The 12,630-nt window shown below is 44.0% G+C and overlaps 1 protein-coding gene across 1 annotated transcript in view; it reads right to left on the bottom strand.

Annotated features, from left to right (window-relative positions):
* Positions 1-12,411, bottom strand: part of SLX9 (SLX9 ribosome biogenesis factor) — a 74,677-nt gene extending 62,266 nt beyond the window's left edge. The window contains exons 1-2 of the mRNA XM_075607141.1: positions 12,161-12,411; positions 11,215-11,320 (exon numbers count right to left, since the gene is read on the bottom strand). Of these exons, the coding sequence (XP_075463256.1) occupies positions 11,215-11,320; positions 12,161-12,322 (268 nt within the window). The 5' untranslated portion in view covers positions 12,323-12,411. The remainder of the gene's footprint in view (positions 1-11,214; positions 11,321-12,160) is intronic.
* Positions 12,412-12,630: the final 219 nt, after the last annotated feature.

Here is a 12,630-nt window from a genome sequence, read left to right as displayed (position 1 = left end):
GCATCAGTGGTGGAAAAATCCCAACGCAGTGCCGAAAATGTGGCCTGACGCAAAGCTGAAGGATGATGAAAAGCTGAAGGATGACGAAAAGCTGAAGGATGACGAAAAGCTGAAGGATGACGAAAAGCTGGACCTGAAGCTCCGAGATAAAAAAACTATTTATTGGACTCTTATGCAGACATGTCTAAGGTAAAAGAAAAGAAGTCCTCTGACGTGTTTCACACCTGTGTAGGCGAGTGGCTGCATAGTCTAAAGCAGGCCTGTCCAACTCCAGTCCTCGAGGGCCGCAAACAGGCCAGGTTTTCAGGATATGACTGAGCCACTAATTGAGCCAGCTGTGCTGAAGTAGGGATATCCTGAAAACCTGGCCTGTTTGCGGCCCTCGAAGACTTGAGTTGGACAGGCCTGGTCTAAAGTGTGTCCTTATTTAGCAGTCTCACGACTGAAACGAGCGCCTAAAATTAACCCCTTGCACCTGTGTCGAGCGCCACGTCAGTCACCAGAAACAGCACTCTTCAGCTCCCATGCCCATTTCGCGGGCACGACTGTGGTTGATAGGTCACCATGCGTGAGGTGGTGGAGAGGCGAGTGGGTGGCTAAGGTGTGCGAGAATTGGGGGATGGAGCGAGTCAGAACAATCCAGGACTCTGCCCGCCCCTTCTCTCATATCACCTTGTGGCAAGGGGTGGGGGGAAAGAGTGTCAGTGTGTGTCAGTGTGTGTCAGACAGCGTGTGTGCACAAGCATCAGCACGTGAGTGTCAGCATACCACAGATACACAAGACACTCCTCAGTGGGTAGGGCCCCCGCCACCCCTGGCTTCTAAAATCTCTGGCTAGCCCCAAGTAATTTATATCTATGTCCACCCATGGGGTAGGGGCTGCATGAGATAGTCACTGCAGTTTGCGACAGCGTAAATAGAGATGCAGTGGCTAAAACAGCAGGAGCCATCATAAAAATAAATATAATCTCACTGTCATCAGCCTGACGGGAGTACGGGAGGGAGGGGGCAACTCAACTGCGTCATCGAAGGAAACTGCAGAGAATTCCAATAGCCCAATTGGTCCTGGGAAATTCCAGATGCGTTGTAAGGTAGTGATTAAATAGATCAACATGAATTGTTTTGGGGGGTTTTCCATAATAAAACATCAATATGCAATTTGATTGGTTAGCTAATCCTTCTGAAAAGCACATAACCAGATTTATCGTATTCACGATATAATCATTTCAGATGGAACATTAGCCATGGATGGACCTCAGAGTACTGCATTAGGATTAAAACAGTGCATGTATGAGAGGGAATTTTAGCATCAGTAAATTACACAGGGAATCTAGGTACAGCCATACAAAGCTCTTTTTAATAAGACAGGTTGTTTTTTGCTGGTAGACAACCCTGCAAAATAATGGCTTTAAATTGTAGCATAGACTAGTTTAAGCAGCACTCCGTGCTGATCAACGCTCTTTAAAAAAAAATGATTGCCCTTTCCCCAGCTGTTTTTATTTTTTTAATCTGCTGCTTCGTTCAGGATATAAGCGGTTTAAATATTAAGTGTCCGGGAGATTAAAATGAAGCTCTCCTCGGGACCATTGCAATCTAAAGGTTACTATGGTAACCTCAGTGTGTGTGTGTGTGTTATTTTTTTTAAATAAAGAGCAGAGGACATGCTCAAGGGGTAAGACACTAGCATTGTGTTAAACTCATATAGGCTTGGGGTGGGGAGAAGCTTTTTTATTTTTTTTTTAAAGTCATGTGACTGAGTAAATCACTCAAATCAGCCATTGATACCTTCCTCCCAGGTACAAGAAACATGGGTGAGGGGTCAGTCACAGCTGACATTCCTTTGTCATGTGCAGGCTGCAGCCATTTTATTTCCTCCCAGACTTATTAGTAAGGGGATGCTACATTTACATCAAATGCATTAACAAAAAAATAGGTGGCTGAGTACTGATGCCCCGTGCTTCTTGTTGTGCACAGAAATGTAAGAGAAGCAGTTAAAACCCGTGTATCCCGTGTCAAGTGGCGGAAGATAAGACGACAGTCCGTTGCGTTCTATTTATAGAGCTGGAGCAATGACTGCAGGGCAGAGAGAGGCCTCCGCATCACAGACTGGTGACTACACTAGCACAAAATGCGCATTTCACCATAAAGGCTTTCTACACATGCAGAAACTATGCCTTTCTACACATGCAGAAACTATGCCACATGCTCACTTGCATCACTTCTTGTTCCGCTGAACCCACGCGCGCTCTCTGATTCAGAGAGACTTTGCCTGTTGAAGATACACTTCCTGTTTGGGTGGAAAAGTGTTAGAGCGACATATATACATATACACTTTTTTTTAGATTGACATCTAATTACCTAAGCTGCCGGTCAATTCGTTCTCCATCTGGAAAATAATGTCTCCCGGGGTTCATTAAATGGCTGCCTTTCAGTTTCAATCAATCCTTCAGTCAGTGTAACTCGGCGGCTACAATGTAATCTTAAATGACTACGGTAACATTGACAATTGTTACAGTTTGCAGCTCAAACTGCTGGGAATATTGGCAACAAATTATCAAACACGAAAGAGTTGCAAAGATCTCGCACTGCTGGGGAGGTGTGCTAAAACCGGCCATAGAAATCAAAGGATGCTCAGTAGATTAAAACTCATTAAAAATGCCATGGAGTTGGAGAGAAGAAAAAAAAAAAGCCCACACGTAGTATATTGCATGAATTGCTCCCCTTTAAGACCACCAATATACTGTGCTGTACAGTAAAACAGTTCCGAGCAACAGCCAGCCACAGCTTCTTCTAACACACTCCCCTGCACCACAGTCTGTTTCTTCATTGGTGTGTAAAAGGGGGTTTGAGGACACTAGGTTTAAATAAAAAGGTGCCCGCAATCATAATTTACCAGGTGTGTTTTCCTCATACAAGATGTTGACTGTCATACTCCAAACACCAGCTAAGTAGAGATGTGCAAACATTTTGCCCACGCTTGAAACTACATTTTGGCAACATTTGCCAAGTCTGAAAGAGAATCAAACTTTTTAAACGTTACCCAAGTAAGAGCCTCCCACTGGAAATATGGGTTATGCTTGATGAGCACGAACAAGAGTGACAAATGTAGTAGAGCAGCGGTGCGCAGGAAGTGGGGGGCGTTGGAGTTTTTTTGGGGGGGGAGGGGGGGCGCAGGCGCTTGCAGAGGTCCCACGCTCATCCCAGTGGCTCTTCCCAGAGGGGGATCGTGTGAGGCCTCTGCAACTCACTTACCGGTGTTCTGCAGAGCTGCAAAGAGGCGTTGCCAAATGACCCGCCATACAAGGTGAGGGGGCGCGAAACCGAGGTGTAGCAAGCAGGGGGGCGCAGCTCAAAAAGTTTGCGCTCCCCTGTGGTAGAGTATCCCTTGACTTGTGTAGAGGCGTGTTTTGGAAGCTATATAAACACACTTGAGATACCTGGGAAATTATCTAACTTGAAAGTAAGCAAAGTATTTTCAATTCAATTTAGCATAGTTCCCAAGTATCTTCCCACGAGGTGTATAAATGAGTGTTTTGGGAGGTATACAAGTGTGTAAAAGAAGATTGCGTTAATGGCTTTTGAATACATTAATCTAATACAAGTTATTGGTGGGTTAATAAAATACCACCATTAGTCAATATTAATAACAATGTCTGCACTGTAAATAAAAACCGAATTAGTTACAAACATTGTGTTACATGTATTTAAAAACAAAAAAAGTTAATAGATTAAAGGAACACTTCCTCCTGCTTTTTTCTCGTGTATACGAAGCAGGGGGTCTCCAGGCCTGAACCATGTTAATTGTAGCTCTGGAGACCCCCTGCTTCCAGAGACACTTACTTCCTGGAAGTTTAAATCCACCACGTGACGCGGGCCAATAAGAAGCCGCGACTTTGGCCCGCGTGACACAGGAGGTTCAAATCTTTATTCTATTTGCCCAGGAGGGGGATGCAACAAGCAGGAGGAACTGCAATCTCCACAATCCTGTTGCCTAGCTTAGAACCTCCCAGAGGCTGCGCTTATAGTGCCGGCGCCGGCAGGCTGTGGTCACTGGAAAAATCAAATTGAGATGAGTTCCAGCGATCGCGACCAAGCCGTCACTCCGTGCTTACTACAAGCGCACGCGACGGCGGCAATGCATTTGTTTTGTCGCGGCGCTGTCGCCAGCACTATAAGTGCAGCCTAAAAAACAAGTTCTTGATGAATGGGGGGGGGGGGGGGGGAAGTGTAGTAGGATTAGTATACTAAACAATAAAAGAAAAAAAGCGAGACATGCACTCACAATGTAAATTGCCCTGTAAGTATGTATTTCTCCAGGTGTGAGACATCTGACGTGGAGATAGACATTTTTACATTTGTAATTTTCTGCCGACGGCCCCTATCGTGATGATGTCACGTGGAAGGGCTGTATCGACGACACCATCATGATCTGATCTGTTCTGGGCGAATGGAGGGCTGGTTGGGCTTTTTAATTAGGTTAACGATAACCCATATAAAATCAAATTTACTATGGAAGCCAATAAAAAGGTGAGCCATTTTTTTGGCCCTACATTTTAGCTGTTTTAAGGGATGGGTGGAGGTTTCTCCCTTTGTTAAACCTAAATGTGGGAATACTATTCTTAAAGTGGAGTCCTGCCACCCACCGCCCACTATTAAGTCTATATAGGCATACCCCGCAATGGGACCGGAGCATGTACTGTATGTAAAGCGAAAATGTACTTAAAGTGCAGCACTACCTTTTTCCCCACTTATAGATGCATGTACTGTACTGCAATCGTCATATACGTGCATTACTGATGGAAATAACGCATGTGTAACAGGCTCTATAGTCTCCCCGCTTGCGCACAGCTTTGGTACAGGAAGGGAGCTGGTATTGCTGTTCTGGACGTGCTGACAGGCGCATGCGCGAGCTGCCGTTTGCCTATTGGGCGCTATGTCCTTACTCGCGAGTGTATTTAAAGTGAGTGACCTTAAACCGGGGTATGCCTGTATACCATACGGCCAACTACTCAGAATAAAGCGTAACTTCTGAGACTCTGCTGTGTTCAAGAAAGAATCTAATATTTTTATGGACAAAATGTTATACCTCAAACATTTAAATACGCTTTAAATAAAGTTGCTAATATATTAGGGGAAACAGTGTGAAAAGGTCATTCATCGCTGCACTTTTTTTTTTACATCTTTTAGTTCTTGTACGCCACAAATTGAAAATATTTGTAATTGGAATATATGTATGGCTCATCTTAGGTCAGGTTTGGGTCCCAAGTGGATTTGTAGATAAAAGAATGCCAAAAGAGAACTGGTTAATGGCTAGATGGGTTTTATACCTACTGCAATGTAATTGTGGTGTCCAGTAGGTGCGCGCAACCATTAGGCATTGAAACGGAGACTCCTTGAACATTTTAGAGCGGTTAATAAAAGTAATGTTATATATCCTTTGATAAAACATTTTAAAAGGAGGCACAAAAGGTCAAGTATGGGCATTGATCATATTTCTGTGACACAGAGAGATGTGCTATTAGATTACATTATTGAAGAGAGTCATTGGGGACTTTCACGGTATAAATTACACATTTGAATTGGAACCTTTTCTAGTTAATAATAATAGTTCCTGAGATATATATATTTTTTAAGTTTTCAAAGTGCCCTTTTTGGTACACCTTTTTATATTTTATTCGTTGAGTGACCTCTTCTGCACATGGCCCAGCTTCTAGGGCAGCACATAAACGGTGGTGGTATAGGGGTGTTAGCAAGTCCTGGTAAGAACAGGCTGCCAGTAGTAATCATGAGTTTTCCCCACTCCCTGCAGTTCCCTTGTGTAGTTGGGGAGGCGGTGTCAGCTAGGCCTGAGTATACCCAATCAGGGGCCAGACCTTGTGCCCTCCTCCTGGCAGTACTTAAGGGAATTGCCACCCAAACTCTGTAGGTGTTCCTCTCCCCACTGAGAGAGGCAGGTCACACAGCAGAGTGCCTGAGATTGGGGCCTTCTCGGTTCCTCTTCCCCTTGGGGGAGAGCGAGTGTGCAACTATACCCTGGCTCCTGATAGAGGGGTTGGGAAGAGCTAGGACCGCTGTGGTGCCCTTGGCCGTAGTGGTTGTCCATGGACCAACCTCCAGCTGGGTAGCTGATCCAGAGAGACTGTATTGGGCAGACCACTGCAGTGTTGTGAGTGCTGACCCAATAAAGACCGTTCCTGTTTATATACCTCCTGCCTGTTGTGTGATCTTACTGGGAGGAGAGGGAGTAGTTCTACTGTAGGAGATCACCTCCATACATCTGGAGCCTATGGCAGATTGAGGCGCTGCACTGCTAGAGAACCATGTGGGTAATGTACCCCAGAAACCTGATCCTGTGTCCCCACAACCATCGGCGGACAGCTCAGCCCTCCTGTTACCAGCAGGTATCATTCACCACATACGTAGTAATGGCCAAATCTCCCACTGGGTGGGGGAAACACTGTTACACATATATATAAAAATATAGCACTGAAATTGTCACAATTAAACATTCAGGATTGTTATAAAAAGTGTTGGATTTTGACCTCAATTGGCAATACAAGGTAGAAATAGACAACATTTAGCAAATGGGTCTACAAAATGCCTGAATCTCAGAGACCAAATCTTTTTTTATGCCAAATATCCCATTGTTCCAATTATATATACACCTTACCCAAGGTGTGCAAATCTTTAACCACTCCCCCAGGAGCGACAATAATCTCATCAAGGGGGTTATTTTCCTGCAGCATTTAGTGTTCAAGATTCTGAGCTTTGTAAAGCAATTTATCAACAGTATCAAGCAACTCATCAACATTACAACCGAGCACAATACAGGCATACCCCACATTAACGTACGCAATGGGACCGGAGCATGTATGTAAAGTGAAGCACTACCTTTTTTCCAATTATCGATGCATGTACTCTACGGCAATCGTCATATACGTGCATAACTGATGTAAATAACACATGTGTAACAGGCTCTATAGTCTCCCCGAAATGGAAACAAAAAGAAAACAGCGCACAACGCCAAATAGTGAAGTAAGTAATAGAATGTATTACAATGTTAAAGGGGTAATAAATCTGCGTACATCAGATAGAAATAACATGTGCATTTAGTGCATAACACACTGGTTACCACTCTGTAGCTGTAAAACAGGACGGTCTGGCACTCAGCTGTCTCTGCAGGAGCCTCTATGATGGTTCTGGGGCATGGGATCCTTCATGCACTCCTCACACAGCAGGACGCTGCTCACAAGGGGATTAGTTTCAAGCAGCCTGGTAATACTGCAGATTCAGACACTTAGTGGGACCGCTCCTCAACCGGCGATATACTGCCTCCAGGGGAATTCCCCTACAGTCCCCCGTCTCTCCTGTGTAGATTTGCTGCTTTTCCCAGCTGCTATGATCTTAGGGCAGTCCACAGCTGTTGGAATTGCTCTGCAAACACTTCCGCAGCTGCAGGGGCTACAGCGTGCCACGATGCCGCTCCGTCACGTGGTATAGCGGAGTGACGTCACAGTTCTCGTGGCAATGGAGGAATCAATAGGGAGGAAGAAGGAGAGTCCCTTACAGTCTCTTACCGGCGCAGAAATCGCAGAAAGCCAATATAAGCTGATAGTGATACAAATCCAAAGGATGAATATAGGCAAAATTATGGCATTAATACATCCAACATGTTTCGTAGATCTAACTACTTCTTCTATAGTCTCCCCGCTTGCGCACAGCTTCGGTACCGGTAGGGAGCTGGTATTGCTGTTCAGGACGTGATGACAGGCGCATGCGTGAGCTGCCGTTTGCCTATTGGGCAATATGTACTTACTCGCGAGTGTACTTAAAGTGAGTGTCCTTAAACCGGGGTATGCCTGTACCAATTACATTGGATGTCTCTAGTTTGTATACGAATATATCGCATCATATAGGTATTGAGTCCACCAAAGCACACATTCTGTCACATGATAATTATACAGGACCTCCATGTGAATTTATGTTGTTAATTGAACTTCTCAATAAAAATTATTTTAAGTTTGAAAACTTTTTGCTTGCAATTACAAGGCATGGCAATGGGGTCAAACATGGCCTCATCATATGCAAATGTATTTATGGGTAGCTATGAGCAATTGTATATCATGGCAGATAATACCAACGTCAAATTGATTATTTTTATAAAAGGTACCTGGATGACATCTTTGTGGTGTGGCATGGCCCGGAACAGGATTTACTAGCATTTATTGATTATGTTATTGCTCTGGCATCAACCATTAGATGGACTCTGGCTTTTAGCGAGATATAGATACTTTCTTGACATGGTGGTGTATACATTTGTTAATCAGTTAGGTACGAGAATATAACATAAGGCCAGGGATACACTGCTCCTGCCCTCCAGCCATCATGCGGGGCCACTAAAGCACGAGTTGTCATATTCACAAATGTTACGCGTAGTAAGAACCATTAGTGGTACAAGTGAATTAACGTCAGCATTAACAAAGAAGGGGTCTACATTCATTGAGCGCGGATATAATGCAGAGATTAATTTTGCAATTTGTGACCCCGGTAGCTTCATGGCTTTTTTTTCACCTCCGGGTGAGTGTACTGTATGTGTGTTTCATGGCTGCACACCACCCTGAGGAAGGTCCCAGAAAAGGCCGAAACGTTAGGCCGCACTTAAAGTGAAGGCGAAGTCGCCCGAAAACAAATGCATTGTCGCCGCCTGTGCTTATAGTAAGCGCGACGGCGACAAAGTGACGGGGCAACGCGATTTTCGGAAGCCGGTAATATTTTATATTTCAGGGGCTGCCGCCTCATGTGACAGCCCCTGAAACAATCAATGCCCGGGTCGCCCGCGACGCCGCAAAGCTAAATACAACTTCCGGCAGCGGCGACGGGTGACGTCACGCGTCGCGTCGCCAGCACTATAGGCGCGGCCTTAGTTTTCTGTATTTGACTACAATATCTCTATTTTTATTCAGTATTCCTGCGGTACTGTGTCTGATTCATTTGATCTTATTTTTATGATACATACACTAGTCACTTTTGGCTTTATTCATGATTGGAGTGATATATATATATATATACACACACATACACAAAATATATATATTTAAATGGATATATAGCCTTTTCTCCCTCTATGCTCCCTAGGACTATATAAATCAATGGGTAATCTACTAAATAAATATTGACACTGCAAAATTCAAAATTTCCCGCAAATGTTTTAGGTTAAAAAGTTCTATCAAACGGTTTCCGAAAGGTCAAGCGAATTATAGGTGTAGTCAATTTGGGCAAGTAAGCGCAGAACTACAGCCAATTTTCCCAACAGCAACATCGCTGGGATCCTTGGGTGCCCACATTGCTTTCCAAATGATTTTTTATAGGTCACTGCACAGTTGCTCTGTAAGCTCTGACTCACGTTAGGAACGGAGGACACTTGGTGTGGGACAGTGCAGCATGCACCAACAGCCACCATGTTAAATCTAACAAAAAACAGTGATTCTTGTACCATCAGTACAATGAATCGTTTCAGGGTTTAATTCCTCTGATGCTTATGTGGTGTTAAACATGTTATGTACAACATGTAGGACCAATTCACCAATACAAGGATAAGTAATTCACATGTTGCTGAACACAGTAAGTTACTGGTCCAAAAAGTTCACATACTGTAGACCCCAATCCACAGAGGTCTGTTAACTCTGTGCTCACAACGGGCAGTTATCAAAGTCATTAACCATGGTTAAATCTCTGCATTGCGTTTAATTGACTTCTGTGGATATTAGATGTATGGGGTGACACCTCTTTGGCATATCATTAGCACCAAAGTACGTTAATAATTAATACTTAACGCAATGTCCTTTCTGGCCAAAATGTGACCTAATGAACACACAATCCAAGCAAGCTCTAACCCCAGAACCCCCCACATCATATCTAGCTTGTTGGGATTGTGTGTTCATTCATTTTCATTTTCAACTGGTATCAGTTGGTTGGAGGTTAGTGGCCCCTCCTCTCAGGGTTTAAGCTCACCCGACCCCACTTTTTAAGTAGCAGGTTTTTCCATGTACCTGTGCAGGACAGGTCCACTGAGGCCATTCTCCCTCCACTGCAGAGGTACATGAGTGTTCACAGGTAGCGTTAGGACCTGCATACTGGTCATGCCGTGACGTGGCTGCAGGCTTATAACTCTTTGGCCAAAGGGTTTAACTAAATGATCCTTAGGCGTACCTATAATCCTATAATCGTACCTTAACTCATAAGAATACCAACATTGAAGTATTTAACTATGTATTTTGTAACATTGGATGTAGCATTGAGCATTTTTGTCTTTTGCAAAATGTGACCTAACTTAACCTTTGTACGCTTTGTAAATACACATTAACGCTTAACGAAGCATTGACTTGGGTTAGAAAAGTGGTTCCCAACTCCAGTCCTCAAGAACTCCCAACAGGCCAGGTTTTAAGCATATCCCGACTTTAGCACAGGTGGTTTAATCAAAATGATAGCCACCTGTGCTCAAAGCAGGGATATCCTTAAAATCTGATCTGTTCGGTGTTCTTGAGGACTGGAAAGGGGAACCACTGGGTTAGAGCCTTGTTAAAGCAATAACGGACCTCTGGATCTAGGCCACAGTGTGGTACAGATTTTAGGATTACACACAAGTTATAGTATAACAGTGCAAAAGCATGTAGATAATCAGAGGCTGGTACCATAACAGATGTATTTGATGTTGGGAAGTAAAATGGGAGCATAACTGAAAAGGATGAAGCAGGTAAAGTCCACAGGCAATATTACAGTGCCACTATGGTACACATTCACTAAAGGGTTCCAAACTTTAGCACACCCCAACACCCATTCAAAGGAATGGAAGTTAAGACATGTTAAAGCTTGGCACCCTTTAGTGAATATGGGCCCAAGAGGCTACTAGAAGCAGCTGAACTTTGAATATAGTAAGCATAGGTGTCTGGCATATGTTTTCAACAGATCCAAAAGCATAGGGCTAAAAAGGGGAATCCCTTAAAATGTGAGAGGACATAAATGACAGCAGCAGAAGCTGAGAAGTAGTATGTTTCAGGACAAGACTTTTCTGACGAGATGTAGAGAAATGTAGATTAGTGTGATATTTTGAAGAAGAAAAAAAGAAGCCCTTCAGAAAAATCTTATGTCTCTAGGCGTATTTTCCCCACACTTGTGTGAATCCAACTATAACCCAATCCTTCAACAATTACTTACCTTTTTTAGTAGAAACTACACTTCTTGGGTCTACTTCCAGCTTTTGTGTTAAATTTTGGGGGTCAATCTTCGTTGTGGCAAAGATATTGGGTGATAAAGTCCAATCCTGTTCAAAAAAAAAAAAATTTTTAACTACCCATTAAAAAAAAAATGGACTAAAACGGTTTTGACTTATATTCTCAAAAAAGGACAGTAGTTGGTTTATTTCTATGTGTCCCAGCTTCCAAAGTCTGCAAGTAAAAAAAATAAAAAATAACCGCTAATCGGCAATTAGAAAGATTACATCCACACACATACGACTGTCAAATTTATCTGACATCCTAAATTAGTTGCACTCGTTGAAAGAAAGTTTTACTTATTTACATTAACAGCTTTGATGTCCTTTTACTAATTAATGTCAACATTATTCCTGTCAGTTTTTCTATACTAGGATTCACTAATCTGGTACTCTTTTGACAGCTACATGTATTATCACCAGGCATAAAATACAGAATAGTCCAATATGGCCAGTTTGGTGCAAAGATTTGCCAGGTGGGAAATAAATGAAGCATGGAAATCAACCACCAATTATAACATCACCTATTTATTTGCATACAGAACTCATTACTGGAGAGGAATATTTCTAAACAGGTAGGAGACCGGACTCCTGAATAGAGACATAGTCAATATGGGGGTAGAATGGGGTCAACATTGGGGGTAAGTGGGAAAAGATGAAAGGCCAGTGGTGCTCATTTGGGGGTAAAAGGCAGAAGATGTTGGGCGAGTGGGAAGATTAGGTGCTCCCATTTGTGGTCAAAGAGCAGGAGGGGAGATTTGGGGGTCCGAGAAGGGGAAGACTGTGCCGAGTCGGTCCCCATAAAAAAGATATGGTGCAGTGGCGGCCCCCCTCACCCACCTCCCTCGCGCCCGGGGGGGGGGGGGGGGGGGGGCGCTCTGTCACACTCACCTTCCCTCCCACCTGCGCGCTCCATCCTGCAGATCCCGGCAGCTCCGCCGCTTTCAGGGCTTCATATGCCGGTGGCTCTTCCTCCTCCTCTTCTTCTTCACCCTCCGGTCGCACCGCCGCCTGGTGCAGCTTCTGCCGAGCACGTTTAATCTTCCCCACCATTGTTCACTGCACCGGTAGTGAGGGCCGCGTCTCCTGGGCAACGACAGCTTGGGTCGCGTCCGTGCGAAATCACCGTCCGCCCGGAACCTGCTGCAGCATCAACATGGTTCCGGGGCTGAAACGCTTGTGCTCTCATTACAGTACATGGGGAGGAGAGGATTGATTTAAATTGGGTTTGTACCAAGCACCTCAACTGAGCGCCTTGGCTGTACAATCACTTCAACTACCAGTCCCATGTAGAAATTATTAGTAATGTATACTATAATATTTACCCATTGCTATTTAACCCTATCCCTGAACCCATCAGA

The sequence above is a fragment of the Ascaphus truei genome, chromosome 7 (genome assembly GCF_040206685.1).
Source record: "Ascaphus truei isolate aAscTru1 chromosome 7, aAscTru1.hap1, whole genome shotgun sequence".
In the NCBI taxonomy this organism is placed as follows: Eukaryota; Metazoa; Chordata; class Amphibia; order Anura; family Ascaphidae; genus Ascaphus; species Ascaphus truei.
Note: the sequence above shows the minus strand (reverse complement) of the source record. Positions and strands in the feature narration are given on the sequence as shown.